The sequence below is a fragment of the Homarus americanus genome, unplaced genomic scaffold (assembly GCF_018991925.1).
Source record: "Homarus americanus isolate GMGI-L3 unplaced genomic scaffold, GMGI_Hamer_2.0 scaffold31037, whole genome shotgun sequence".
Classification (NCBI taxonomy): Eukaryota; Metazoa; Arthropoda; class Malacostraca; order Decapoda; family Nephropidae; genus Homarus; species Homarus americanus.
In genome coordinates this window covers 27,354,014-27,380,905 of record NW_024722227.1, presented here as the reverse complement: position 1 = coordinate 27,380,905, position 26,892 = coordinate 27,354,014, and the positions used below count along the sequence as shown (strand labels likewise).

The 26,892-nt window shown below is 42.5% G+C and overlaps 1 protein-coding gene across 1 annotated transcript; it reads right to left on the bottom strand.

The window, feature by feature from the left end:
- Positions 1-501: 501 nt before the first annotated feature.
- Positions 502-25,760, bottom strand: LOC121862460. The gene is made up of 4 exons (XM_042360760.1): positions 25,676-25,760; positions 4,523-4,751; positions 3,565-3,661; positions 502-1,163 (listed from the first exon to the last, which is right to left on the bottom strand). Exons 2-4 carry the CDS (start codon positions 4,742-4,744, stop codon positions 994-996), a joined length of 489 nt encoding a protein of 162 aa, XP_042216694.1. The 5' UTR covers positions 4,745-4,751; positions 25,676-25,760; the 3' UTR covers positions 502-993.
- Positions 25,761-26,892: the final 1,132 nt, after the last annotated feature.

Sequence of the window (26,892 nt, the reverse complement as noted above, 5' to 3'; positions counted from 1 at the left end):
GATGAGAGCTGCCTCTGTGTAGATAAGCCAGTCTTCCCTGTTGCTTGAAGACTGGGAGAGTGATTGGTTTCTCCTCCATCCAGTGTGAGTGCGAATCTCCGGGGGTCACCATTTGTGGGGTACGTGTTATTGGTTCACACTCAGGATGGGATGGAGAAAGGAAACTCACAATGTGCTCTCTCTATACACCCTCATAGAAATGGGTATGATTGTTTATCTTGAGAATAGATACTTTTATACAACACAGATATATAAATTAAGCAACTTGTAGTGGGGGTGAAGCATATATATATTAAATACAAGATAATAATGTGTATATCTATAAATTGCTTTGTAGTTTTGTGCGACAGACTACACTACCTCAAGCTGTTTCTATCTGTGTGTAGAAGGCACAAGGGGGCATCTACAAACGTGAGAAGCTTTTCAAAGTGCATTGAAATATTGTAAGTATATTAAGGGATATTCTCTGTGCCATGGGAGGACATCTTACTATTAATATAATACAGTACATAAATATATTATCAAGCAGATGCTACAAGTCTTATACTTTTCACTCCCTTATCAGCTGACAATTAGCAAAATAAACATGCCAATTGTCAAGGGGACATACAGAAATAATATTATCATTAATATACAGATTACACGTATAGGTATATTAAATTATAATCATTTTTCTTAGGAGAATCTACCATATTATGCATTCATTCATACAGTATATATGTTGTGGATACTTATCATGCAGCTCAGTAACTTCGCAGGTGGTCACACATTCTGGGCGAGTCAGTAGTCTCACAATAAACCGCATCTAAGGAATCCTACGTATAAGAGAAAACTCCTTTGTATCTACACCTGGATTCAGAAGTATTCACAAAAGTTCTCAAGCAAAGCCACTATTAAGTCCTCTGTATTTGCACTCTGGAATGCACATAAACTTTATAAAAGCTCTTAAGACAAACTCATTTCATATTGAGTTCTTCATCCGGTGCTGGAGGTTCAGAAGCATTTCTTGAAGGCAGTGGTGCAGAAGGGGATCAGCTGAGGGTTGTTACACTGCTGGCAGGCGGAGGCCAGCTGGCGGCAGCAGTGGAAGTGGTCTCGGCAGCAAGTTGGCCACATTGATGAGGAAATGTTGGAGCAACCTTGCCGGCACTGTTCACACGTATCTATGAGGGAATGGAAGACACTTGTAGTGATGAGGAAGCAAGTACAATGGGGAGCACTGAGTGAGTAGAAATAGAGGTAAAATGATGACATTTTGGAATAGAATGAAGACATTTTGGGTTAGAATGAGGATGTTTTAAGGTAGAATGGCGACATTTTGGAGTTAATTAACCCCTTGAGTGCAATACCTTTCACTTGAGTACTGTGAATCTGTCCATTGAGTAAGATATCTTTACTTCTGAGTATAACAACGTTACCCCTGAGTACAATGACTTTACCCCTGAGTACAACAACTTTACCTCTGAGAACAACGATTTTACCTTTGAGTATGATGACGTTACCCCTGAGTATGACTTACAATATTTAATTCATTATATACAATGTCTTTTATCCCTTTGAATATGATAAAAACTCCTCTTGAATACAATGACACTGTACCCCTGCGATTCAGTCATCCTACACAAAGAGTTAAATGCATTTTATCGTTCCTAGTTAAGAGATAAAGAAAAGTACAGTCCCCTTCACTAGAGTGTTTACAGAGGCTTATATAATTATTATCTTTGAGATATTTGTTTTAATATTGTTTTAATTTGATTCTATAATATGTTTACAATCGCAAGTTTCGTTCTGTCGAATGTAAACAGGTCCAGGAATACACATAATAATTTTAGTCATATATGTTATTAACGTTCACAATTCTACTGAGTAATTATAGATTTAGTGAGAAAAAAAAAGTGGAATAACTGGGCAGCTGGTCCACCAAGTTCACGTCCATCTTGACCTCTTCAACACAACCCAGAGGAGGATTCATTAGTGTTGCAGGAGAATGTTTTTGTGTGTGTGTGCGTGTCTCAAGAGTTACTGAAATGTCATGAAGTCAGAACAAAACTCGCAGTGCCAAGGTGAGCAGCCAGTGAATAATATAATTATTTGTTGGGAATTGTACCGTTAAACACTACCCTCGCTGTCTGACAAACAAGCCTCATGAGTGTAATTTTTTCCTTGTAATTATTTAAAATGTTTACCCAATTACTTGTTTTTATAGGAATGTTTATGTTACTATATTTAGTCTTTTGAGTTAATATTTTAAGGTTTTTCTACTTGATAGTCACCTTAAAAGCTGGTTGAGAAATTTTTTTTAATAAATAGTATTTTCATTTTTGTAAACTTGGTGCAGCTTCCCAGAAACACTCGTGAAGGTGTTGTGCAATTCACTCACGCGTTCACTTATCAACCTTGTCTGCACTTGTTAGCTTATAGACCAGTCAGGTGGTCTGTTGCACACTGCTGACAGGTCCCCGACAAACACGGGCTCTTAAACATGCATCAGTGTTGGTGTAGTTCTGGACTTTAAGAGATATTTTAATATTATTATATATATATATATATATATATATATATATATATATATATATATATATATATATATATATATATATATATATATATATTTTTTTTTTAGGGGATTAGCCCACCCGGGCACAGGTCACTGGCCCACATCGGGGCCTGGGGGCGAAAATGTAAATAATAATAATAATAATAATAATAATAATAATAATAATAATAATAATACTACTAATAATAATAATAATAATAGAACCATAAAGAAATACAAAATGAAAAAAAAATCAAAAGTGAGAAACAATATATGTATGTTGTGTTGTCAATAGTAAGAGAAACAACCGAGACCCTGCAGTTGTGTGTAAATGAGGCAGAAAGTTAGATCAGCATTATTACACATTATTGATGTCATAACATTCACTGGTGGATTATTGAATGAGGTCACAACTACTCCAAAGATGTTAATCCTGGCAGCTTAGGGAGCTGCAAGTGTCCCTAGTTAGAACCTGTTACAGTCTGAGTATATTCAATAAACTACTAAGCATTGTCTTCAAATATTCACACTTTTCAATATGCCTGGTTTCACAGCAGACAAGTACTGTGTCTTAAAGAAGGTTACCTTATAAACATTACAATATTCTTCGTAGGCCATAAAACCACCCAGGTAAGCTGATGTAAGGTGTTTTACCTGTAACACCAACACCCCAGGCAGGTACAGTTATCAGCGATGGTATAACAGATCACTGAGATCACACAACATGAACAAGAAACATATTGGCTTCTAAACTAGAAATACCGAAACACTCCTGGAGTCCGATAGGATATATCCCCATAAAAGAAGCACTGTACTGTACCTGTAAGTGATATTTTACCTACGTTTGAAAAGAAGCTCAGGTTAAACATTTTGCTAAAGTAATATCTAGTATACACTTTATATAAATTAATGTATGCGTAAAAAGAAAGATTGAGGAATCAGTGTATTGAAATAAGTATTGTATTCAATGATCTGAGAAGGTCCTGCAAATATCCTTTAAAGCCTGTACAGCATGTGTGAAGGGTTACCTGAGGTGCAGGTGAGGGCACTCTGGGCCAGCTCCTCCCTACAGGCGACGCCACGGGTGCCTCGGGGACATGGACTCTTTCCGATCTCGTTCTCCACCTGCAACACAACAACACACCTGTCAGGTACTCTCATGGGCTGTACGGTACATATATTTAATACAAAATCAATCTAGATACTACACATTGCCCAGAGGAAGAGTGGTTCGGGGATGAAGTACAATTGTCACGTACTGTACACTTGAGGTAGTACTGTACACTTGAGGTAGTACTGTACACTTGAGGTAGTACTGTACACTTGAGGTAGTACTGTACACTTGAGGTAGTACTGTACACTTGAAGTAGTACTGTACACTTGAAGTAGTACTGTACACTTGAGGTAGTACTGTACACTTGAGGTAGTACTGTACACTTGAGGTAGTACTGTACACTTGAGGTAGTACTGTACACTTGAAGTAGTACTGTACATACATTTCTAGTTTAATCTCTTACTTTTTGAAATGTAACTTATCACTGGTATGTACTCTTGCTAACCAAACAGGCTGAGTTGCTCTAAGGTCAAGTATGGTACAATTGTCACATGTGGCTGGTACAGTTGCAGCCCAAATTTCCCACAGCACTTGGTAATATCTGCCATCTCTTTGTGGTTTATAAATGTGATTGATGTGTATCTGGGAACACTGATAAAAGACACAGAATAACACCAAGAGAAATCCTCACTAAATAGACTAAAAATCCCATCTTTCCTGACCTATGTGAGTTAATGATGCACAGAGCGGGATTTTCTGAGGAGAGATTTTATACCGTAACTCAAGGGGGAAAAGTGGGATTTTACCTTAGAAATCTAGAGATAGGCCTAGCTAGTTCAGATCATATTGGGTGAGGTGTAGGTTAGGTGTAGTTACTTTGGGTTGGGTTATGTTTGGTTTGGAAGTTACCAGTTACCAGCGTCTCAACTCACAGGGGCCTGGGACTGTTTGCCGGCGTTGATGAAACTGGAGGCGGGGATGAAGGTGGCGGTGCGTGGGGAGGCAGAGCGTGGGTCGGGTACTGGCACCTCAGCAGCCTCCAGGGATCCTAACTCATACATCAGAGGTGTTGGAATTTTCTCGCCGCCACCCCACGACGTACACACCGTCAGCACCACTACAATTGCCGCCACTAACTGCTGCTGGGTCATCATATCGACTCTGGATAAGGAAAGAACACCTGTTAACATCATCTGTACAGGTAAAACCCAGGTAAATGGCATGGAATCTTTTATACAATGTATGATAATATTCACTAATCAAATGAGCTCTTCTCTTTCTCATTCTCTCCCTCTTTCTCTGCTATCTCTACTTTATCTCTGCTCTCTCTCTCAACCCATCACAACCTTCTCCCGACCTTGGGTCTCTGGTACGGCCAGTCTCTCTTGTCGGTAGCAGTGTTAATGATGAGAGAGAGAGAGAGAGAGAGAGAGAGAGAGAGAGAGAGAGAGAGAGAGAGAGAGAGCTGTACTGTGCCTCTGTAATAATAATAATAATAATAATAATAATAAACGGTTTATTAATAGAGTTGCACACGGTGGCTGAAAATATACAAACTTACATGTGATTTAGACATAATGATATGCGTTCAATACATTTACAGGGCTGTACATTACATAAATCAGGAGTTGTTTATTATTTTAACAATAGATGGGATGGTGTTATTCTTATATCCATCAGTGCGGGCTCTTATGGACTGAATTTTGTTGAAGTGGCGGACTGCGCGAGGTGGGTGGGGGACTGCCGGTGGCAGGAGGTGGCGATGACGAGGGTGGTGCAATAGTTGGCTGCCAAACCTTTCCAGTGCTTGGTGGTGGAGATCACTGAGGGATGGCATTTCCAGGGTGGAGAGAGCGTTGGTGTAACCGGAGTAGTCAGCGCCGAGCATGATTCTGCAGGCCCTTTTCTGTACCTTCTCTAGCTGACGTTGTTGGGTGGAGTTGAGAGAAGACGACCAGGCTGGTGACGCATACGATAGTTTGGGGAGAATAAAGGCGTTGTAGATGGTCCTCAGCTCTGGCGTGGGTGTCCCAAGTGTGTGTGTGTGTGTGTGTGTGTGTGTGTGTGTGTGTGTGTGTGTGTGTGTGTGTGTGTAATGCTTCTATTTGTTTAAATGCAAGAAAACCAACATTAAAAGCATGCCCAAGAACTGTCACAATGAAGATATGAAACTAGATTCATCAACAGTGACTTCATCAGCAAGCAGAAGTCAACAGCAGGGAGACGACAGTAAAGAACCACAAACATCAAACAGAACCGTAATAGAACAAGTAGAACCACCCAGAAGTAACAGAACCAGCAAGAACCATAACCTGTCTTAGGCCTAGGAGTGGTTCTGGGTTTCGTCTGTCTAGCTTCATCAGGTGGTCAAGTCTAACCCCGTGTAACGAATCGTCTATTTCTTCCTCCTTGAGCGAGGTGACGCTACAGCAGCGTCTATCACTTGGCAACAGCAACTTAACAGAGGAGGGAGGGGAGGGGAGAGGAGGAGAAGGGAGGTGTGTCGAAAAAAAAACCCAGGAGGTGATAATGCAAGTAATCACCACCAGAGGGCCAGATATGTCGTCAAACAGGTATTACAATATCAGCCGATGAACACCAATAGAGATCAACTCCCCTCCTCTCTCTCTCTCTCACACATACTTAAACACACCACCTAACATGACCACTGGTTAATTATGAGCTCCAATCAACATATAACATTCCCAGGCGCTGTGACCCTGATTGACGCCTCTTCCTACAAGGTGACTCCAACTGTCTGAACCCCTACCAGTCCCCTTTCTATCCTAACCTGTACTTCTGGTCGAGTCTGGACGCGGAAATACCCCTGACTGGCTTGGACTTCCCTCTATAACGGCACCAGGACTCGTTGACATGGAGACACCCCGAAATACATCTAAAGGACATACATTAATTTTTTTATATTCCACATTTACATTTCCAGACATGTATAGACTCAAAGACACACTGTTTTATTGGTCTTTTACGCTGATTGGACATTTCCAGGACAAGTATGGACATGGGGATTCTTCTGATAAGGGTTTTCCAACTACATTTCCATAGCCATCGTGAACTCCATCTCCAAGGCACGCCTGGACATGGGAACACTCGCGGCCTTGGTCTTCCTTTAACGGGCGTTTCCGAGACACGTGTGGGCATGATGATATGCCTGGCCACACGAGCCCTCTGGACATAGGGAGGAAGAGGAAGAAGAGGAAGAACGCGTAGGCAGGGAAGAAGAAGAGTTTTTCTGCAACTTCAAAACCCAGAGTGATAATTGTGTACCAAGTGTGTGTGAGTGAGTGTGTGTGTGTGTGTGTGTGTGTGTGTGTGTGTGTGTGTGTGTGTGTGTACTTTTCTTTCTCTAACTCTTATGGTGTTTCTCTCGATTTATGGTCATATTTTCCTTTTCTGTTTCTTTATTTCTCTTGATATAAATCCTTTCTCTCTCTCTCTCTCTCTCTCTCTCTCACTGTTATTATTCCCGTCTCTCACTCTGTCTGTCTGTCTGTCTGTCTGTAACTTATGGCTCATGCCCCGGGGAAGGCTTGGCAGGACTCACCAAGGCCAAGAACTGGAGCTTAACACCTGACTGAAGGTACCTCAAGGTGGGTTGTCTGTCTTCCTCTCTCTCTCTATCTCTACACATATGAATCAAATTATATCCATCGCCAAGAGACATAATTTCTCTCTCTTTGTCTCTCTCCTCCTCTCTCTATCTCTCTCTCCATCACTAGTTGCTACCTCGCCTGATTTACCTTATAATTTCTCAAGGCTACACCCGACACTGCCAGACTCCACCCATCTATGTTTTGTCTCTCCATTTGTCTCTCCTATCTCTCTTGTTCTCTCACTCTCATCTCCATTCTATCTCCTTTCAGCATTCGTTACCTTTTCATTATATTTGTCCCTTAAAATAAAAAAAAACCTTATTTATTTGATGATGATTGATGAAATGGAGAGAAGGGAACCGTTTGCTGAGGAGATGGAAGACGGTGTGGGAGGAAGGTAAAGTTAGGCAGTGGGAAGTAAAGTGGAAGATTTGATAGCAGGTGGGGCTATCTACCTTGCGGGGAAGGGGTTATGTCTGTTACGTCAGCATTTCCACTAACTGTGTGTTGTGGTAATGTCTTCTTGCATTAGTTATTGTAATATGGGATCTTCCAGTCCGTGTACTTTATACCATATTGTTAATGCTTCATTGTGTGTTCTGATCTTGATCGTGGTTAGGTTATGTTCTGTGTGTAGCTCGCTGGAATTTTCTGTATATGGCGGTCTGAGTTTTGCTGCTCTTCTGAGGGCTATGTTTTGAACTGCTTGTATTTTGAGTATATTTGATTTTGTTATTGTGTTGAGTGGAATTGGGGGATATTCCAGGTGTGTTCTGACTAGTGCTTTATAGAGGCGTAGTTGTGTACTGGTGTTTAAGTTAACGGAATCTTCTGAATTTAGTTAGTTGAGTCTTGTCTAATGCGATTCTTTCTTTGATATGTGGGAGTATGGCATTTCTTGTAATTTTGAGGCCAAGGACTTTCCCATTTTCTGCAGATGGTATATTTTGATTGTTGACCATGATTGGGTAGGGTCTTTAGTTTTTGCGTGTTTGTTCTGATTGCCATCAATTGTTTAGATTTCCCTGGGTATTGTATAATTTAAGTTACGTCATCTGCATATGGTATGTACTCTGAGTTTCTTGGTTTGGGCATGTCCGCTGTATATATGGTGTATAGTATTGGTGATATGTTGCTGCCTTGGGGTACTCCACTGTAGAGGGTGAAGTTTTGTCTTATGTAGTTGTCTATGGTGAGTTTGTAGTGTCTGTTGTCAAGGAAGTTACAGAGGAGAGCCGTGATGTTAGGTAGCATGTTAAGTTGGATGATCTTGTATTTGAGTCCGAAGGCTTTGCTGACATCTATAAGTTCTATGTTGCATTGGTTTCTGTTGCTGGCTGTATTTATCTTCATACACTCGATAGTTTTTATCTCCGTAACACAAAGTAGATTAAAATTGAGATGAAATTTGCAGTTAATATTCCTCGTCTATGTAAAACAAATCAGTTTAATTTTTTAAGTAACTATAAAATATATATTATTTGTATTATTATTTTATGTATCATATATCGCGTCGTTAGTTATCAATTTAAACAAAAAAATATATCGCTCTTATCGTCTCTGTTTCCGCTGCCACACCAGGGAAGAAATATCGTACCGTATCGATTCATTAAATTCATCTAATAATTAGTATAATTCGTCATAGACCATTTTTTTTCTCACCCACGACGAATGTTTTAATAGACGAAATATTGAGACGATTCTTCCGACTAAAAGAACGACGATGACGATAATAGTGACGACAAATAACGATGATAGCAACTATGACGACGATGGTGTCTGAATTCTCTACCCGTGTCAATATATAGCTAGTGCATGGTGAGGCCTATATGACGCCGCCCGTATTAATTCTGTCTGTGTCTGTCTGTCTCTCAGGTGAGGGGGGGAGGTGGAAGGTGGAGGGTGAGGAGGGAAGGTGGAGGGTAGAGGAGGGAAGATGGAGGGTGAGGAGGGAAGGTGGAGGGTGAGGAGGGAAGATGGAGGGGTAGAGGAGGGAAGGTAGAGGGTGAGGAGGGAAGGTGGAGGGTGAGGAGGGAAGATGGAGTGGGAGGGAAGGTGGAGGGTGAGGGAGGAGGTGGGAGGGTGGGGAGGGAAATGGAGGGTAGGAGGGGGTGGAGGTGAGGAGGGGTGGAGGGTGGGAGGGAGATGGAGGGTGAGGAGGAAGGTGGAGGGGGAGGAGGGAAGATGGAGGGGAGAGGGAAGGTGGAGGGAGGTGGAGGGGGGAGGTGGGGGAGGGGAGATGGGAGAGGGAAGGTGGTGGGGAGGAGGTGGAGGAGGGAGGTGGGGGAGGGAAGGTGGAGGGTGAGGGGTGGAGGGCAGAGTAGGAAGATGGAGTAGAGGTGGGAGGTGGAGGTGGGAGGAGGGAGGTGGGGTGAGGAGGGAAGGTGGAGGTAAGGAGGGAGATGGAGGTGAGGAGGGAAGGTGGAGGGTAAGGAGGGGGAGGTGGAGGGTGGGGAGGTGGAGGGGAGGGAGGAGGTGGAGGGAGGAGTGGGAGGGGAGATGGAGGGTGAGGAGGGAAGGTGGAGGGTAAGGAGGGGAGGTGGAGGGTAGAGGAGGGGAGGTGGAGGGTGAGGAGGGGAGGTGGAGGGTAGAGGAGGGAAGGTGGAGGGTGAGGAGGGAAGACCTTCCTGACTAGACCTTCCTGACTAGACCTTCCTAACCAGACCTTCCTGACTAGACCTTCCTGACTAGACCTTCCTAACCAGACCTTCCTGACTAGACCTTCCTAACCAAACCTTCCTGACCTAACCTAACCCATTGATTCCCGGAGGGTTAAACCATCGTCCTCAAAGGGTTAAATTATTACCGACAACAGGTTAACCAATCATCATCATCATCATCATCATCATCATCATCATCATCATCATCATCATCATCAACATCAAAGGGTTAAACAATCATCCTTAAAAGATTAAAGTCTAAATTAGATCAAGAAATGAGAGTATTTTCCACAACAGGATGTGTCATAGTCTAACCCATTCAGATACGTTTATATATCATAAGCTTGTGTTTAAATATAATGTAAGAACCTTTAAGAATAACTATTTATTTTATTTTTTTTAATTAAAGTTTATATGTCAGTTTGGGAGAGATAATAAGATATTTTTTTTTTTGAGGTGTCGAGCCCAGCAAAACAGACCCAGCTTGGTGTCCCTCAAGGGTGGTTGACCTCCTTCATTTTCCTGCTAACTTATTTCTCTCTTTCTAAAGGTTATCGTGGCTGTAATTATTGTGTGTGTGTGTGTGTGTGTGTGTGTGTGTGTGTGTGCATATACACTGTTGCCTGCTGAACCGTTGAAATCAGAGGTTTCCTGTTTGAGGTGAAGGTTCCTTGTGAGTGTGTGTGTGTGTGTGTGTGGACAGTGTGTGTGTGTGTGTGTGTGGACAGTGTGTGTGTGTGTGTGTGTGTGTGTGTGTACAAAGTGACTGAATGTTTATATATCGTGAGGCATAAAAACACACCCGCTAGGTTAACACACACTCGACGTCCTGCTCCACAAGTCTCTCTCTGGTCCACCTGTCCTCGCCACCTCAGGTAACACGGTGAGGTTATCTGCTTCCAGGTAAAGGAAGGCTGTGCTAGAAAGTGATTCTGACAGCAATTCAACTCATAAACGCACCAAATCCAAGACGAATTTCGAAAAGACACAAATAAATTTTATTCTTCATAATATATTCTTAAACTTAAAAAAACAAACATCCTTAGCTCATAAATAGTTAATAAATGGTGTCTAGTGTTTATTTATTTCATGAATCACATAAGAAAGTGCTTAAGTACTAACTGGGAAGTGACTGAAGTACATTATTAACTGGCTTTTGGGTATGAGAAAGTTTACTTAAGTATCTAGCACCCAGCACTCAGCAAATCATTACCTAGCACTCAGAACCTAGCAACCTATCCCTAGCACTTAGCAACTAGCACCCAGCACTCAGCCTAGCCTCCAGTATCCACCCCCTACCACACCCGCCACCCAGTATCTCATTACAGAGAGAGAGTAGTAGTAGTAGTAGTAGTAGTAGTAGTAGTAGTAGTAGTAGTAGTAGTAGTAGAGAAAAGAAAATCATTAATAAAGACAGAACAAGGAAGAAGGCTGATAAAAGTGAAGGGAAACAGGAAACGCAAAAGAAAAGGGAACTAGCGAGACGAATAAATATCAGATGTCAATAAACGGACGAATCAAGGACGAAAAGATAAATTAAAAGACGAAAAAAAAGGAATAACAGACCTTAAGAGAATGGAAGATCAGACATACCTAAAAACAATAATAATTACGAAGAAGAAATTCGATAACGAGAAATGATTAAAGAGCGAATGAAGAAGAGAAATTTAAATAAGAGAATAAATAGAGAGATTATATGAATAAGATAATAATAATAATAATAATAATAATAATAGGAATAATGAAACGAAACACTATTATGATTGTTAGGAGTATATGTAAACACACACGGACACACACACACAGAGATGACAGGCACACACACTCACACATCTACACATACATAATGAGGCGTGTGTGTGTGTGTGTGTGTGTGTGTGTGGGAAAGGTATGCATCCACTTTCCACACACCGTGCAAGAGAAAGAGCATTACAAGGGGGAGGAGAAAGGAAGGCAAAATCAACTGTTTAAGTTACCATGACGACGGATATTTGTGTTAAATTGTGTTGGTAATGAGAGACAGACAGACAGAGAGAGAGAAAGAGAGAGAGATATACATACAGACAGACAGACAGACAGAGAGAGAGAGAGAGATACATACAGACAGACAGACAGACAGAGAGACAGGCAGCAACACCAGACTCCCCACAAGACAAATGCTTAAATCCCCAGATGACACAAATGGTAGAATGTTTGGTGGTAGCGCATCTGATATCCCCTAATTCTCATATCCAGCACTTAGGCAACATGCACCTCACTCATAAACACACTAGACTTTCACGTGAACACAGAAAACGCAGTAGAAATATCCAGGAGGAGAGAGAGTTTGGCTAGAAATCAACTAAAGTTAATTTTGGAAAGGTTAGATGACAGTAACACGGATGAAATAGGAAGATGGTTAATGACCACTAAACACGTCAGGGGTTTATATTCCAGTCCAGTGATTCTTGGAACTGTGTTGTTGAGTGTTAGGTTTGTTCTCTGTATCTAAAGCAGGTAATGCTCATGGGTAGTTCGAATCAAGTCATAGTGCTGAGTGTGATCGTATGGCTGGTCACTTGGTTCCCTTCCTCTGACCCGGTTGGTCATCTGTTACCTGTGATTATTCCATATTATTTATTATCGTTTGTGTTTTAAGGATGCTTCGTGTAGTCTGTTTGTTAATTACTCGGTATGTACAGTCAGCCAAAGATGCACCGACCCCACCCTGGGTCTCGTGCTCGCAAGTTTACCTGGCAATGCTTGGTGAAGGAAGGCTGTGTGTAAAGGTGGTTGGTGGATCTGTTTTCGGCTGTATTACTGTCAGGATAAATATTAAACAAACCAAAGATAACATTTTTATTATAATAAACTGTTCATTGTTATTTAAGGTCATGAGAAGTTTCCAAATGTTCTTATATTTGTTTAAATAATGAAGAGAATTTGATGTGAGAATATTGTGGCAGCTGTGGTTGTAGTTGAGTTGCCAATTCATGAATATAATTGTTTTCATTATATATATATATATATATATATATATATATATATATATATATATATATATATATATATATATATATATATATATATATATATACATGGGTGTTTCGTATAGGCGTATGCCGTGGGTGTCCAGTATAGGAGTGTAACTTGGGTGTCAAATATGGGCGTGAGGAGTGACCGTGGGGGGTTGGGAGTGTAGAAAGAGTAAGAGTGGGGCGTGACCAAGTGATGTGGTGGGTATGAAGGCGTGGGAAGGTCACTGAGACGAGAAAATCCCCCCTCACCTCCACCCCTCCCTCTTTCTCACGCCCACCCCACCCATTGTTTGCTCCACCAAACCCCCACCAGACCTTCAAAGATCTTAAACTGGAGTGGAGCTTTTCCGGCACCTGCAGCCTTACCTAACGTGACACTAAACAATAAACACCAGACTCCATCAAAGACGTACATATAGACGAAAACAAAACAGCATCTACATATTCTCCAAAAAGTGTAAACACTCCTTCATTTATAATTCTCACAAAAATACGTTCACTAATAAAATAAGATAAAATATATATAATAAATAATTAATGTGATGGCTATATGAGTACACCTTAGTATTACCCTCTTCTTAATTAATCTTTATGTATTTATTTGAGAAGTATAACAATAATAATTAAGTGTGTTTGTATACATTTTTTTTGAGACACTGAACATAGCCAAGACACGATTATAAGGAATTAGATATCTTAAAAATAAAATAGCATCAACGTGGACAAATGTAAAGTACTCAGTATAGGAGATGTAAACAGGGAAACCAGATACCAGATGAACAACGATGTTATAGAGAAATCCGACTGCGAGAGAGATTTAGGAGTAATGATAAGTAGGAACCTTAAGCCAAGTAAACAATGTGTTTTTGCTCGTAACAAGGCTAATAAAGTACTTGGGTTCATACAAAGGAGTGTTAGTTACAAGACTAGCGAGGTCATCCGAAAACTGTATCTTGCTCTTGTGAGACCACACCTGGATTACGCAGTTCAGTTCTGGTCACCGTATTACAGAATGGATATAGAATCCTTGGAAAGAATTCAGAGGAGAATAACAAGACTAATCCCGGGCATTAGGAACCTTGAGTATAGAGACAGATTAAAGCATCTTAATTTGCACTCCCTCGAGAGACGTAGAGCGAGGGGTGACCTGATAGAGGTGTACAAGTGGAAGTCAGGGCTAAACAAAGGGGACATTACAAAGGTACTCAAACTATCCAACCAGGAGCGAACTCGTAACAATGGTTTTAAATTAGACAAATTTAGATTTAGGCGGGAAATAGGTAAACACTGGTTTGGAAACAGAGTAGTGGATGAATGGAACAAGTTACCAAATATCATCATTAACTCTAATACGCTGAATAGCTTCAAACATAGGTTGGATGCTTATATGAGCAATAGGGGTTGGGTGTAAACAGGACTGCCCAGTATGGGCCAATAGGTCCGCTGCAGTTTCCTCCATTCTTATGTTCTTATGTTCTTATTGCGGATAAAAACAAAATTGCATCACTAATTGTGGATAAAAGCATAATAGCATCAATCATTGTGGATAAAAACAAAATCGTATCACTCATTGTGGATTAAAACCTTTGTGTTGAACGCGATAACCCACGTGTTATGATTTATATACGAGTTGATCCAAGTTAAATTCTCAAATACAAACTAAACTAAAAATGTACTTTGTAAATATAGATAAGAAGTATACCAATAAATGCTAAAAGTATTCATTTGTGTTAGTTTCACTCTAACCTGACCCGTAAATGCAAAAATATAATGCAAATTAAATACTATTTACATAATACATACAAAATTATATGCGGTTTACATAATACATACAAAAAACACATATACATTACACTAGCCAAACTTTAAATAAACTATAGTACAATCAGTATAGCAAATGAACGTAATGCTAAATTATATAATTGTGTGGTAAAATTCCTGTAGATCACCTGTAAATGATATATAATAATCGTATGTAAATCATGAACTCTTCTGTGTGTGTACAGGTAAGCTACAGACACTACACCTTGCACTGCATTATAACCTGAGGTAAATGATGCAACATACTACAATTCTCTCCTACCTGATGACTGTAATTAGATTTGCGAGTCATGAGCGATGTTCCCATGACATATTTACACAGACACAGACAGACACAAACACACCAGCCCAGGTGATCAACTCAGGTGTGGAGGAGGGAGGGGCTGGCGAACAGGTAGGAGCCACCACACACCATTAAGGGGAAGGAGGGAGGAGGGGGGTTGAGAGTGGGGTGATGCAGGGTACACTGGTCCATACCTGGTCAACAGTACAGTGCTAATTACCTACCTGTGTGACCTTAGTTTAAATTCACCTGTACTTTCTAATACTGTTCCACCACCACCTGTTAATTGTGGTTACGTACAACAACAATCTACTACCACTATCGTAACTACCACCCTCAATGTTTATACTCTCTTCACTAATCACATCTACTACCATTATCATCAGTTACAACTATCATTCAACCTTCTACCACAACTACCACCATTGGCAACATTATTACTACCACCATTACCCAGACAATCACCAACCTACCCTTTCTTATGCTCGACCCACCACCACCAACCACACCCCCACCCCCACACTAACCACCCAGCCACGCCCTTCACCATCCACTCAACACCTCCCACCCACAGCCACCCACACCCACCCAGCCACCCACACCCACCCAGTCACCCACACCCAGTTTATCAGTCATTACGCCATTCGTTCTTTCTCTCTCAAGACACAAGTTATATCATGATGGCGTGAGAGACAGAGAGACAGAGAGACGGAGAGAGACAGACACAGAGAGAATCAGACAGGGAGATGGACAGGGAAACAAAGGAGAAGAAGGGAAAAGAGAGATAGAAAAGAAGAGAGAGTGAGAGAGAGTCAGATTGAGAGACAGAGAAACGGAGAGAACAAAAGCAATTGCAAGCAAAAGCAAAAGTTAGAAAGTCTAGGTTAAGTCACACACACACACACACACACCTTTCTGTCAGAATTTCACGAGTTGAGTTTCTCTGAGAAAGGTGACGTCAATATGCGTGATTAAATGGAAATAGGTGGTGGGCGGCAAGCAGGCAGTGGGCGGCAAGCAGGCAGTGGGCGGGAAGCAGGTGAAATTGGGTGACAAGCAGGTAGTGGGCAGGAAGCAGGTGAGTGGGTGACAATCAAACACTCTGCTTCACGCTTAGTGAGATTAACCACACTGGCCAATGTTACTGTGAGGCTATTATTATTATTATTATTATTGTGTGTGTGTATTATTATTATTATTATTATTATTACAGCATTATTATTATTATTATTATTATTATTATTAGCAATGTTGGTGAGAACGTGAGGCCTGAGTGAAGTGCTTAATCTTAGCAATCTAATCTAACTTCAACACATATGCATAGCCTAACCTAACCTTTACGAACTACAGCATCAACAACTACAACTATTACAAACAACAATAACAACTACCACAACAACAACACCAGGTACAATTCATATAAAAAGAAATTAAGTACAGCGTTTCAACTTCGCCTCCTACACCCCGAGAGAACAAGACCGAGAGAACTAATAAAAACTGAGAGAACAAAGGAATTATTCTCACGCGTTTTAGGAGAGAGACAGAATTACTTTGGTGAACAATAGAAATATATAAAAGATTAATGCTGATGTTATTACGTGCCAAGGTTAAGAGCTATATATTAACCCTTGTTATCATTCATCGACAACGTTTATTACCAACATAATTTATTAACGAGAAAAATTCACATTCATTAAAAACTCACTGAAGAATAGTTGCTTCATCATTTCTCCTAACTGGCCCTATTTTTTTATTTTTTTCGTAGGTTCTACTATTTTGGTAACCGAGCGCTATTTTACCAAATATGGCCAATGAAAACAACTACGCAAGCACTGAGTCGACCAATCAGAGCGAAGGGCGTGGTGCGCTGGCGCGCAAGTAGAGACCGAGGGAGGGGACGACAAGTTGCATGGTCTGACGTAGGAGATGAATGCTGCTCCAACCTTGAGATAGCGGGTCTCAAATCTCTTGCAACATCAGAAATGTGGCCGAATATTGCAAGGTTTCTTAGCACTAATTAAACACAGACGAGATATGAGGCTCCTGACAATTATACATCACCAGTTTGAACCGTGAAAAATGATTCATGGTGGACAGAATGGGATGGTACAGTGTTTTTTGTTCATAACTGTGAAAGGAACCTCTCTGCTTACCGTACCCATTAAAAAAATAAAAATAAAAGAAAATTCAAATCAGAATTAATATAATGCCATACCACAAATCCATGATATGGTGGTTAATACACTCAGCTAGCAAATTAAGAGACCCCACAGGTCGATTTCTCACTGATGGAGCCAAAATTGAGGGTGAATGTGGGTTAAGATCACAGTGATGTACCCCAGTGGCTGAAATCAGAAAAACACACACACACACACACACACACACACTACTTCTTTGCTGTCACCCAGAATCGGTATGACGATCATCCAGCTATGATACAATGATACAGTTATAAGGATGTCACCCTAGGTTGGTGAGTTTGGGGTGACTAAAAGAGGCCGATGCAGGACCCTGCAGGTCGATCACAGTTGCACATGTGGGGGCTACATCTATTGCGGGAGGGCGGCAGCGCGCTTTCCGCGTTGGCGCTTGTCTGCTCTGACAGTCGGGCTAACTCGAAAGTTTGACATTTCGTGGTGCTCCTCAAAGCGTTATGGTGTGGAAATCGTCTCCCAATGGGGGGTCGATTTGGCACTTTCAGTTTGTCTTAGACTATCCTTATACCTTTCAGTTGCCCGCCAGGTTACGTTTCTATTCGTTGGTGACTGTAAAGTAGCTGCTTTGGCAGTCTACTGTCGTCCATGATGATATGGCCAGTCAGCGTAGTTGTTCATGGATAATGGTAGCCTCGATGCTCCCTCAGTTGGTGTCATAAGAATACTGGCATTTGTTCTCTTGTCTTCCCAACAGGGTAGGAGGATGGGCGTAGACCACTTTGGGTTCCCATGGTGGTCACTGGTCACCTCTTCCACTTCCCCACTGCCACCGGTAGGTCTTGTTGGAGCTCTGTAAGCATGTCTGCCTGATGCAGGGGCTCCCATGATTTTTCGTTCAGGTTTACTCCATGACCTTATACCTGCCAAGGTTAATCAGCAAAGACATGGACCCGGTGGTTGGTAGGGGCCAGGACGTGTCCACATGCCAGTGGGGCCTATGCTGGGCCCTCTGGGCCACTGATGCTCCTATAATCCCCTGCTGGTTTAGCCCTGGGCCCACACGAGGCGCCCAGTAACCAGTACCGTGTGTTGCCACGAAGAGGCAGCAGGAGTCTTGATGGTGAAGAGGTGTGTACTGGCAGAGAGGCTGTAAGTTGCTTCCTGTTCACCACAAGGCTAGTCAGCAGTGGCAGCTGACAGCGAGGGAGCAAGCAATGCTTGCACCTTAACTCCTAACCTGTGCTGCCACACTAGACATTTCACCACCCTAATTTGCGGCTACACACACACACACACACACACACACACACACACACCTCCACACCCGTGTTTTACCTGCCGTAATATACCTGTGTGTCGTATTATGAAGAAGGGCGAGGTAGATATAGAAAAGGACAGTTTTTAATGTATGTATGTATGTATGTATGTATGTATGTATGTATGTATGTATGTATGTATGTATGTATGTATGTATGTATGTATGTATGTATGTAACTGTATGTATGTATGTATGGTGGGGTGTCTAATGTTCTGGTAGATCCGACAGTCTTCAACATCACAACATTACGACAGACACGCCCGAGGAGAAAGCATCCATCATGCCTTCAGCATGGCATTACTCTCTTATGGGCAAAGTTGAGGTGGTCGGTACTCTGGTTGTAAACAAAAAAACAGCTGATCTAAGAGACTGCGTGACGGCGGTGGGAAAGGAGAGAGAGAGAGGGTATATAAAATGCCAAGGAGGTTGTTTGACTGGTACCGCAGAGTTAAGTTGATCTTTTGAGAGATAAATTATAAAAGTGTAAGTGAAAAGACGAGAAAATTGGGCCAGAGACAGATAGATAGATGAATCGATAGATAGATAGATAGAGAGTTGATAGTTTATATGATAGAACTATAAATAGATGCCTAGAGATATATAGAGATAAGAAATAATATATAGAGATAGATAAAGGTTCTACAGGTAAAAATAGGAACAGTTAGATAGGGTTAGGTTAGGTTAGGTCAGGTCAGGTTAGGTTAGGTTAGGTCAGGTTAGGTTAGGTTAGGTTAGGTTAGGTCAGGTTAGGTTAGGTTAGGTTAGGTCAGGTTAGGTCAGGTCAGGTTAGGTTAGGTAAGCCAGCCCACCTGACCATTCAGGAGGTGATGGCATGAATCCATCGCACACTGTTTGTCTCACCTCAAGGTCGTTCAGGTGATGTTAACAAAACAAGCAACTATCTCTACCCCCACATCCTTACTTTCTTCCTTTTCTCTCCTGTCTCTCCTCTTCTTCACTCCTTCCCCTCTCCTCTTCCCCCTCCCTCCCTTCTCCTTCTCTCCCAACTATATAAGTATCCTGATGCTCTACTTAACATAGTGACATCAGGCCACTTCAGTCCAAGGCTCTGGCATTTACCTGTGCAAATAGTTTAATCGATTATGAACGAATCAAAGATTAATATAATCTTAATTCGAACTTCTTATCGTCTCTTGGTAATGGAGGTTTGGTATTTACTAAAGAAAAACAAGAATTAATAAAAATCATAATCCGCAAAAACGAGAATTAAATAGAATAAATAAAAACTAGAATTTAATGACTAACTATTATTATTTTTTCATATTTGAATATAAAGGAAAAAATCAAAACTAGCTGCAGCAGACAGTGACCTCGACGAATAAGGTGAATGGTCCTTGAACTACACGGTGAAGGAGGAGTAACGGAGTAGACACTGGAGTGTGAAGGAGGGAGGTGGAGAGGTTCATGGAAAGGAAGAGAGGAGAAGGAGAAGGGAGGAGGGAAGCGAGAGGAATTGGTAAATGGAAAAGGCAAGAGAGGGAAAGAGAATGTGGCAGTGTATGGGAAAGGAGAATATGTGAGAAAGGGGAGGAAGGAAAGGGGGAGGAAAGGAGGGTGTGTGTGTGAAAGGAGGAAGATCAAGGGATATTCAGGAAGGTGGAAGTTGGAGGGTATGAGGAGGAGGGAGGGCGAGGATGAGGTTGAAAGGGTGAAGGATAGTGAGAGAGAGACGAAAGAAGACAGAAGGCGAAGACGAAATTCATCATACACCATACAACACTAGTAGTATATATCGTATGAATATAATAGCAAAAACAAGTCAAAATAACACTTGCTATTTCTATGTATATTTTCCATGCCGAATGAATACAAACAAGTGTATACCCCCTGTACTAACTAAACATACACCTTCAGTATTAAAAAATAATCCCATAAATTTTTTCACCTTTAATGCCTCATGCGAAAGAATATCATCTTAAATATATATAAATTACCGTTTGTTTGATTCGGTGTTTGGTGTGTGACTTCAGACGGTCGGGAAGTAGTGATGTTATGGATAAGAAGGAAGTTTTACATATACACTCGCTGAGCTCACTGAACCTCCTAATACCCAGCCCCTCCCAGCCCCCAGCCCCCCCAGATCCCCCTCACTATAATACTTTTATTGTGAGGCGTAAAATATAAATAGGAAGGATTAGTCTTTCTAAGGATAAGATTAGGAAACACTTCTCTCTCAGGTTACCTCACCTAGGATAACCTAACATGACTAACATAACCCTAACATACCCTAAAAGTAACCTGTCCTAACCTTGCGTAATTTAACCGCACCTAAGATAACCTAACCTAACCTGACCCGCACTTTTCATTTCTTCCCTAAATTATTTCCTGCTTTATTATACCCTTAACTATAACATAACTATAACTATAACCGGTAGTGATTTCAAAGTCAGGATAAAAAAGGAAGAAGGAAAAGTTCTATTCTGCCAGGTCGACATAGTGGAACCTGATTTATTTTACATTTTTCCAGATTTTCGCAACCCATCGTCGACCCCCTGAAATATTGCCCTGGGAACCGTGTGTGTGTGTGTGTGTGTGTGTGTGTGTGTGTGTGTGTGTGTGTGTGTGTGTGTTAAGATGTTAATGGCGTGTCTGTTGGGGCCCAAAAAACAGCTTCTCGTTAACTCTGAACTTAAACAACTCCTCAGGTGTGTTGTGAGGACATAAACCTTACCCCCGAAACACCTGTTTGTTTTTGTGCATATATAAGGTTAGAGGTTCATTGTTGACACACACACACATACACACACGCGCTCCCTAGGGTCACTATGTTTAACAAACTAAATTCGAAAACACACGTCAGTGAAGTTGTCAAATCCTCCAGTTTTCGTCTCCACCTCCTCCGCCGACTCAAGTCCCTCGGAGTTCCTGCGCCAGAGCTCCTCCATGTTTACTCAACAGCCATGCTTCCCAAGCTCACTTATGCCTCCCTGCCTGGTCTTCCTCCCTAAATGCCACACAACGTAAACACCTAGAAAAAGTGCAAAAGAGGGCATGCAAGATTATTCTCTCCCCTTCCTACTCCACATATCAAGAAGAGCTCAACACACTGACCCTCTCGGCTCTCTCTGATCATCACCATGATCTCATCTGCAAATTTGGTGAGAAGCTTCTGCACCATTTTCAACACCGGCTCCTGCTTCCACCCGAGGTCCCTCGTCCGCTAATTGCTGTTCGACACCACAACCGCATCTAGCCCACACGAGCGCGTACTGATCGCTATAAGAACAGCCCAGTCCCAACCATTGTAAAAATTATAAACAACTCGTAATCAACCAGTGTGTTCACTCCCAGCCAATCTTACCTTTTTGCACTGTCACTCTGTTGAAATGCCCTGCAGTATGACCTTCTCCCCACCTAGTTATTATATATCATATTTTCATCACACACACACACACACACACAGAGGAATCAATACAGTCGCCCAGGAAGACCGGACAACTGGACCACCTCACTGGCTAATCAATTATCCCGTTATCTCATCCGTTACTCGAATAGGTTATCATGATCTAGGTGGCGCTAAGGCACTTGACTCAAATTTCACCACCGAGGTAGGAGATTCGAACCCTGGTCCTTGACGCCACATACCCGGGAGGGAGAGAGGGGGGGTGTTCTATAACGTAAAGGAGAGAACAACATGTAGATTTGTTCTCTCTCTCTCTCTCTCTCTCTCTCTCTCTCTCTCTCTCTCTCTCTTGCATCACATCTCATCCCGTAATAAACAAGAAGAGGCAATATCCGCACGCCCACCACAACGGGTCATATGAGTTGGTTAAGAGTGAGAGTGAGTGTGGGAGAGTGAGTGTATGAGAGTGAGTGTGTGAGAGTGAGTGTGTGAGAGTGAGTGTGTGAGAGTGAGTGTGTGAGAGTGAGTGTGGGAGAGTGAGTGTGTGAGAGTGAGTGTGGGAGAGTGTGTGAGAGGAGTGGAGAGTGAGTGTGTGAGAGTGAGTGTGGGAGAGTGAGTGTGAGAGCGAGTGTGGGAGAGTGAGTGTGGGGAGAGGAGAGAGAGAGAGAGGAGGTGGGAGGAATGTGTGAGAGTGGGAGAGAGAGAGAGGGAGTGTGTGGAGAGTGAGTGTATGAGAGTGAGTGTGTGAGAGAGTGAGTGTGTGAGAGTGAGTGTGTGAGAGTGAGTGTGTGAGAGAGTGAGTGTGTGAGAGTGAGCAAAGAGTGGTTGAGTGTGTGGGAGAGTGAGTGGGAGAGTGAGTGTATGAGAGTGAGTGTATGAGAGTGAGTGTGTGAGAGTGAGTGTGTGAGAGTGAGTGTGTGAGAGTGAGTGTGTGAGAGTGAGTGTGTGAGAGTGAGTGTGTGAGAGTGAGTGTGGGAGAGAGAGAGAGAGACGTCAGGTGAATGGTATACATAATGGCCCTGTAGAACATAATTGACCAACAGCCTCACAAAAACACCTTCTCCACGCTGACCTACAAACATACACACTTCTGCATGCTTACACCTGTGTCACTGTGTGGTCTGATGGCGTTCACACACACACATACATACATACATACATACATACATACATACATACATACATACATACATACGCCAGACATCTTTCAGTGTTGCACAACGATACGACAGGGAAAAATAATGTTTGAATCAGCATGTCAAGTAGTTCGCTATGTCTAACCTAACCCAACCTAACCTAACCTAACTTAACCTAACCTAACTTAACCTAACCTAACTTAACCTAGCCTAGCCTAACCTAACCTAACCTAACTGACTACTTTAGGAGTGTACAATGTGGCACAGCTGAAGTGAATCAGTCAGATAGATTCTCACATCACCATTTACGAGTAAAGATTCTAGGTTCTAATCTTTGTGAATCGAGGAGCGTGGGTCAGTTTCCCTCCCTCGCCTCCTGAATCGGTCTGGGCCTTGTTGTTTTGCTGGACCGTGTCTGGACCAGCCCCTGATGGACCAAGGAGCCAAATCCCTACCTGCTGGACTACGGTGTACTTGATGTTTATAAAGTCCCTTGATGTTTGTGTTTATAAAGTCCCTTGATGTTTGTGTTTATAAAGTCCCTTGATGTTTGTGAATACAGCCATATTGTGACTGTAAACACAAGCATCAAGGGATTTTATAAACAGAAACATCAAGGGACTTTATAAACAGAAACATCAAGGGACTTTATATACAGTCTGTGCTGTTGCTTGACCGGCTTGTGAAGGTCAGGCATAATGTAACAGTTTGAGTCATTTACAAGTGTCCCCCCACCTCTCTGTACCCCCACTCTGTACCCTTTCGTCGCCCGTCCTCTGTCCCCCCGTCGCCCGCCTCTGTCCCCCCGTCGCCCGCCTCTGTCCCCCCGTCTTCTGTCTCCTGTCGCCACTTTATTAGTTTACTTCCACAAGTTAAGTTTCATCGCAGTTTATAAATATTCGTTCCAAGTATCGCGTTGATAAGAAGCCTCTGACTGACGGAGTGACGGACGAACGAATGGACGGTGACGGGCAAGGACGGGCAAACGGAAACACGAAGACAGAAAGTACAGAGGAGGAGAATCATATATACACACTGTCTAAAATCTTCATCAACATCAGACAGACACAGAGACAGACAGATAATCAGACAGACAGCCTTCCATAGCAACAACCTCCCCCACTATGCACCATTGGAACCTTTACAGTGGCTTTAAATGGCACAGGAAGAAAGCAACACCCTTAAGATACAGACGTTATTTTCTTTACATCAGTTTCCCCTCAAAAAGAAAATGTAAATAAATAAACCATGTCACGTTCTTTATGGGGGTGATTATAGTGGATGGGGAGGGGTTGAGGTGGGGCAGATTCGTTCGAGGAGGGGCGTGAGGAAAGGGTTAGAGCGAGGAGGGGCAGTGTGGGGGTTGAGGAGGAGCAGACTGGGGTGGTGAGGAAGGGGTGGGGTGAGATGGGGTCGTGTGCAGTAGCGTTAAGTAGGACGAGATAACGTGGGTAAGGTTGGAATAGCGATGAGAGGGGAGGGGCAAGGTGGGGTAGGGCAGGGAGGGAAGGGGCAAGGAGGGAAGGGGAGGGAAGGGGCAAGGAGGGAAGGGAAGGAGGCAAGATGAAAGTTGAATAGAGAGATGGTAGAGGGAGTCAGACAGGTGTGAAGGGGTGACCCAACAACCTGCCCACGCTCTCTACCTCTCAAGTGTGTGTGTGTGTGTGTGTGTGTTGCTGTGAAGAGCCTGGGGGCGTTCACACACACACACACACACAACCACACTCACTTTCACACTCACACACTCTCATTCCCACACACACACACACACACACACCTGCCCATACACCTGCCCACACACCTGCAATTACAAGCGCCTGGCGTATCCTTTACACCTCACAGAGTTATGGTAAGAAGTAGGTGAGGGAAAAATTATACTGATATTGCACTGACTTAACTTAACTTAATCCAACCTAACTTAACTTAATATAACCCAACCTAGCTTAACTTAACCTAACTTAAATTAATCTAACCTAACCTAAATTAACTTAATCTAACCTACCCTAATAAACTGGGTATAGGGTTAATCTTCACGTGATCCATAGGTAAGGTAAGGTAAGGTAAGGTAAGGTAAGGTGAGGTAAGGTAAGGTAAGGTAAGGTAAGGTGAGGTAAGGTAAGGTAAGGTAAGGTAAGGTAAGGTAAGGTAAGGTAAGGTTAGGTTAAGTTAGGTTAGGTAACACCAAGTTTCTCTGACAGATGTTCAAGAATTAAGCAGCTGTCATTATCGCTGCTCATTTTCCTTACCATTCTATTTCTAATACATGTTTCTTCAAAGTGTGTGTGTGTGTGTGTGTGTGTGTGTGTGTGTGTGTCAATTTTACGAATAGCTTGTCATCAATCCAGTTCCCAAGTGTGGTTGAAAGAGAGAGAGAGAGAGCGAGAGAGAGAGAGACGGGGGGGTGTTGCTATAACTTATTGACCTCGATGATAGTTTTAACTGATATTAGCACACACACACACACACACACACACAGCAGAACAGGCACACAGACAGACACAGAAACAAAGAAACACAATCAAGTAGGCAAATAGATAGACAGAGAAACAGACTACCGTACAGACAGACAGGCAGACAGACAGCTTCTCCCATTCCACAAGCAAAGAGCATGAAATAAAACTTTAACTCAATGTACAGTACTTATGCTAACTGGTGTCATAATTATAAAAACAATTAACATTAATAAATATATAAAATAATGTGCAGGTATTTCACTCACGTTTTCAGGAGGAGAGACTGACACACCCTACACCCACGATACCTAGAACACTACTGACGCACTCCAAAGCGATGGTGGCCTCAAGCCTCTCTCACTCCCCCCCCCTCCCCTCCAACCATCACTCCTCCAGGATTTAGTGAGGCCATCTGACGACATGTTTCGTTAAATTTATTTCCGATTTTGGTTATGATAACTATATTAGGGATTTATAATCTTATATGAAATAAAACAAAAGAGGAACGCAGAATAAAGATAATAAGCAACGTGTATATAGATAAATTCATATATAACAGGGGCGGTTCATCAGAAAATTCCAATACTTTTTCTTTAATGAGGTTTTGTACTCGGGTATTTTTTAATAGAAAAAAGTAATTTCTTTTGACCTCAGAATATCTCCTAATGTCAAGGGCACGTGGCTTCAAAATGATCTCAAAATGCCCATCATGTTGATCAGACGTAACAAAATAATCCTGCGGGTATACAACGCCCCCCCGCCCCCAGCTGGGTGGGGGCGGTTTGCTCTCCACGTTCCCCCACCCACAACTTCTTAGACCCCCCTTTTGATATTCCTGGATCCGCCCCTGACTTTTGACAGTTCTTTCATATGCCACAAAACTGTTATTCATCCATCCCCATTTTTCACGGTTTCTGAAGCAAGTTTGTCAACAATTAGTGTGTGTGTGTGTGTGTGTGTGTGTGTGTATGTGTGTGTGTATGTGTCGCACACAGGGTGGTGAAATGCGTCTAGTGTACCAGCACTATGTTAGTGTTAAGGTGCAAGCACTGCTTGCTCCTTTTCGCTTTCAGCTGCCGCCGCTGGCTAGTCCTCTTGGCGAACAGGGAAGTAACTTGCATAAGTCTTCCCCTGCCAGTACACAGCCTCTTCACCATCAAGACTCCTGCTGTGCCTCCTCGTGGCAACATACGGTAACTAGGTCACTGGGTGCCTCGTGGGCCCATGCTAGACCAGCAGGGGATCTCGGAGTAACAGTGGGCCCCAGAGGGACGGCGCATAGGCCCACTGGCATGTGGACACATTCTGACGCCTACCAGCCATTGCCCCGCTGCCTTACAGATTAACCTTGGCAGTTATAAGGCTACGGGAGTAAACCCCAAACGAAAAACCTGCGGTGGAGCCCCACATCAGGCAGACATGCTTACAGAGCTCCAACAAGACTCCAACGGCGGTATAGGCGGAAGAGGTGACCACCATGGGA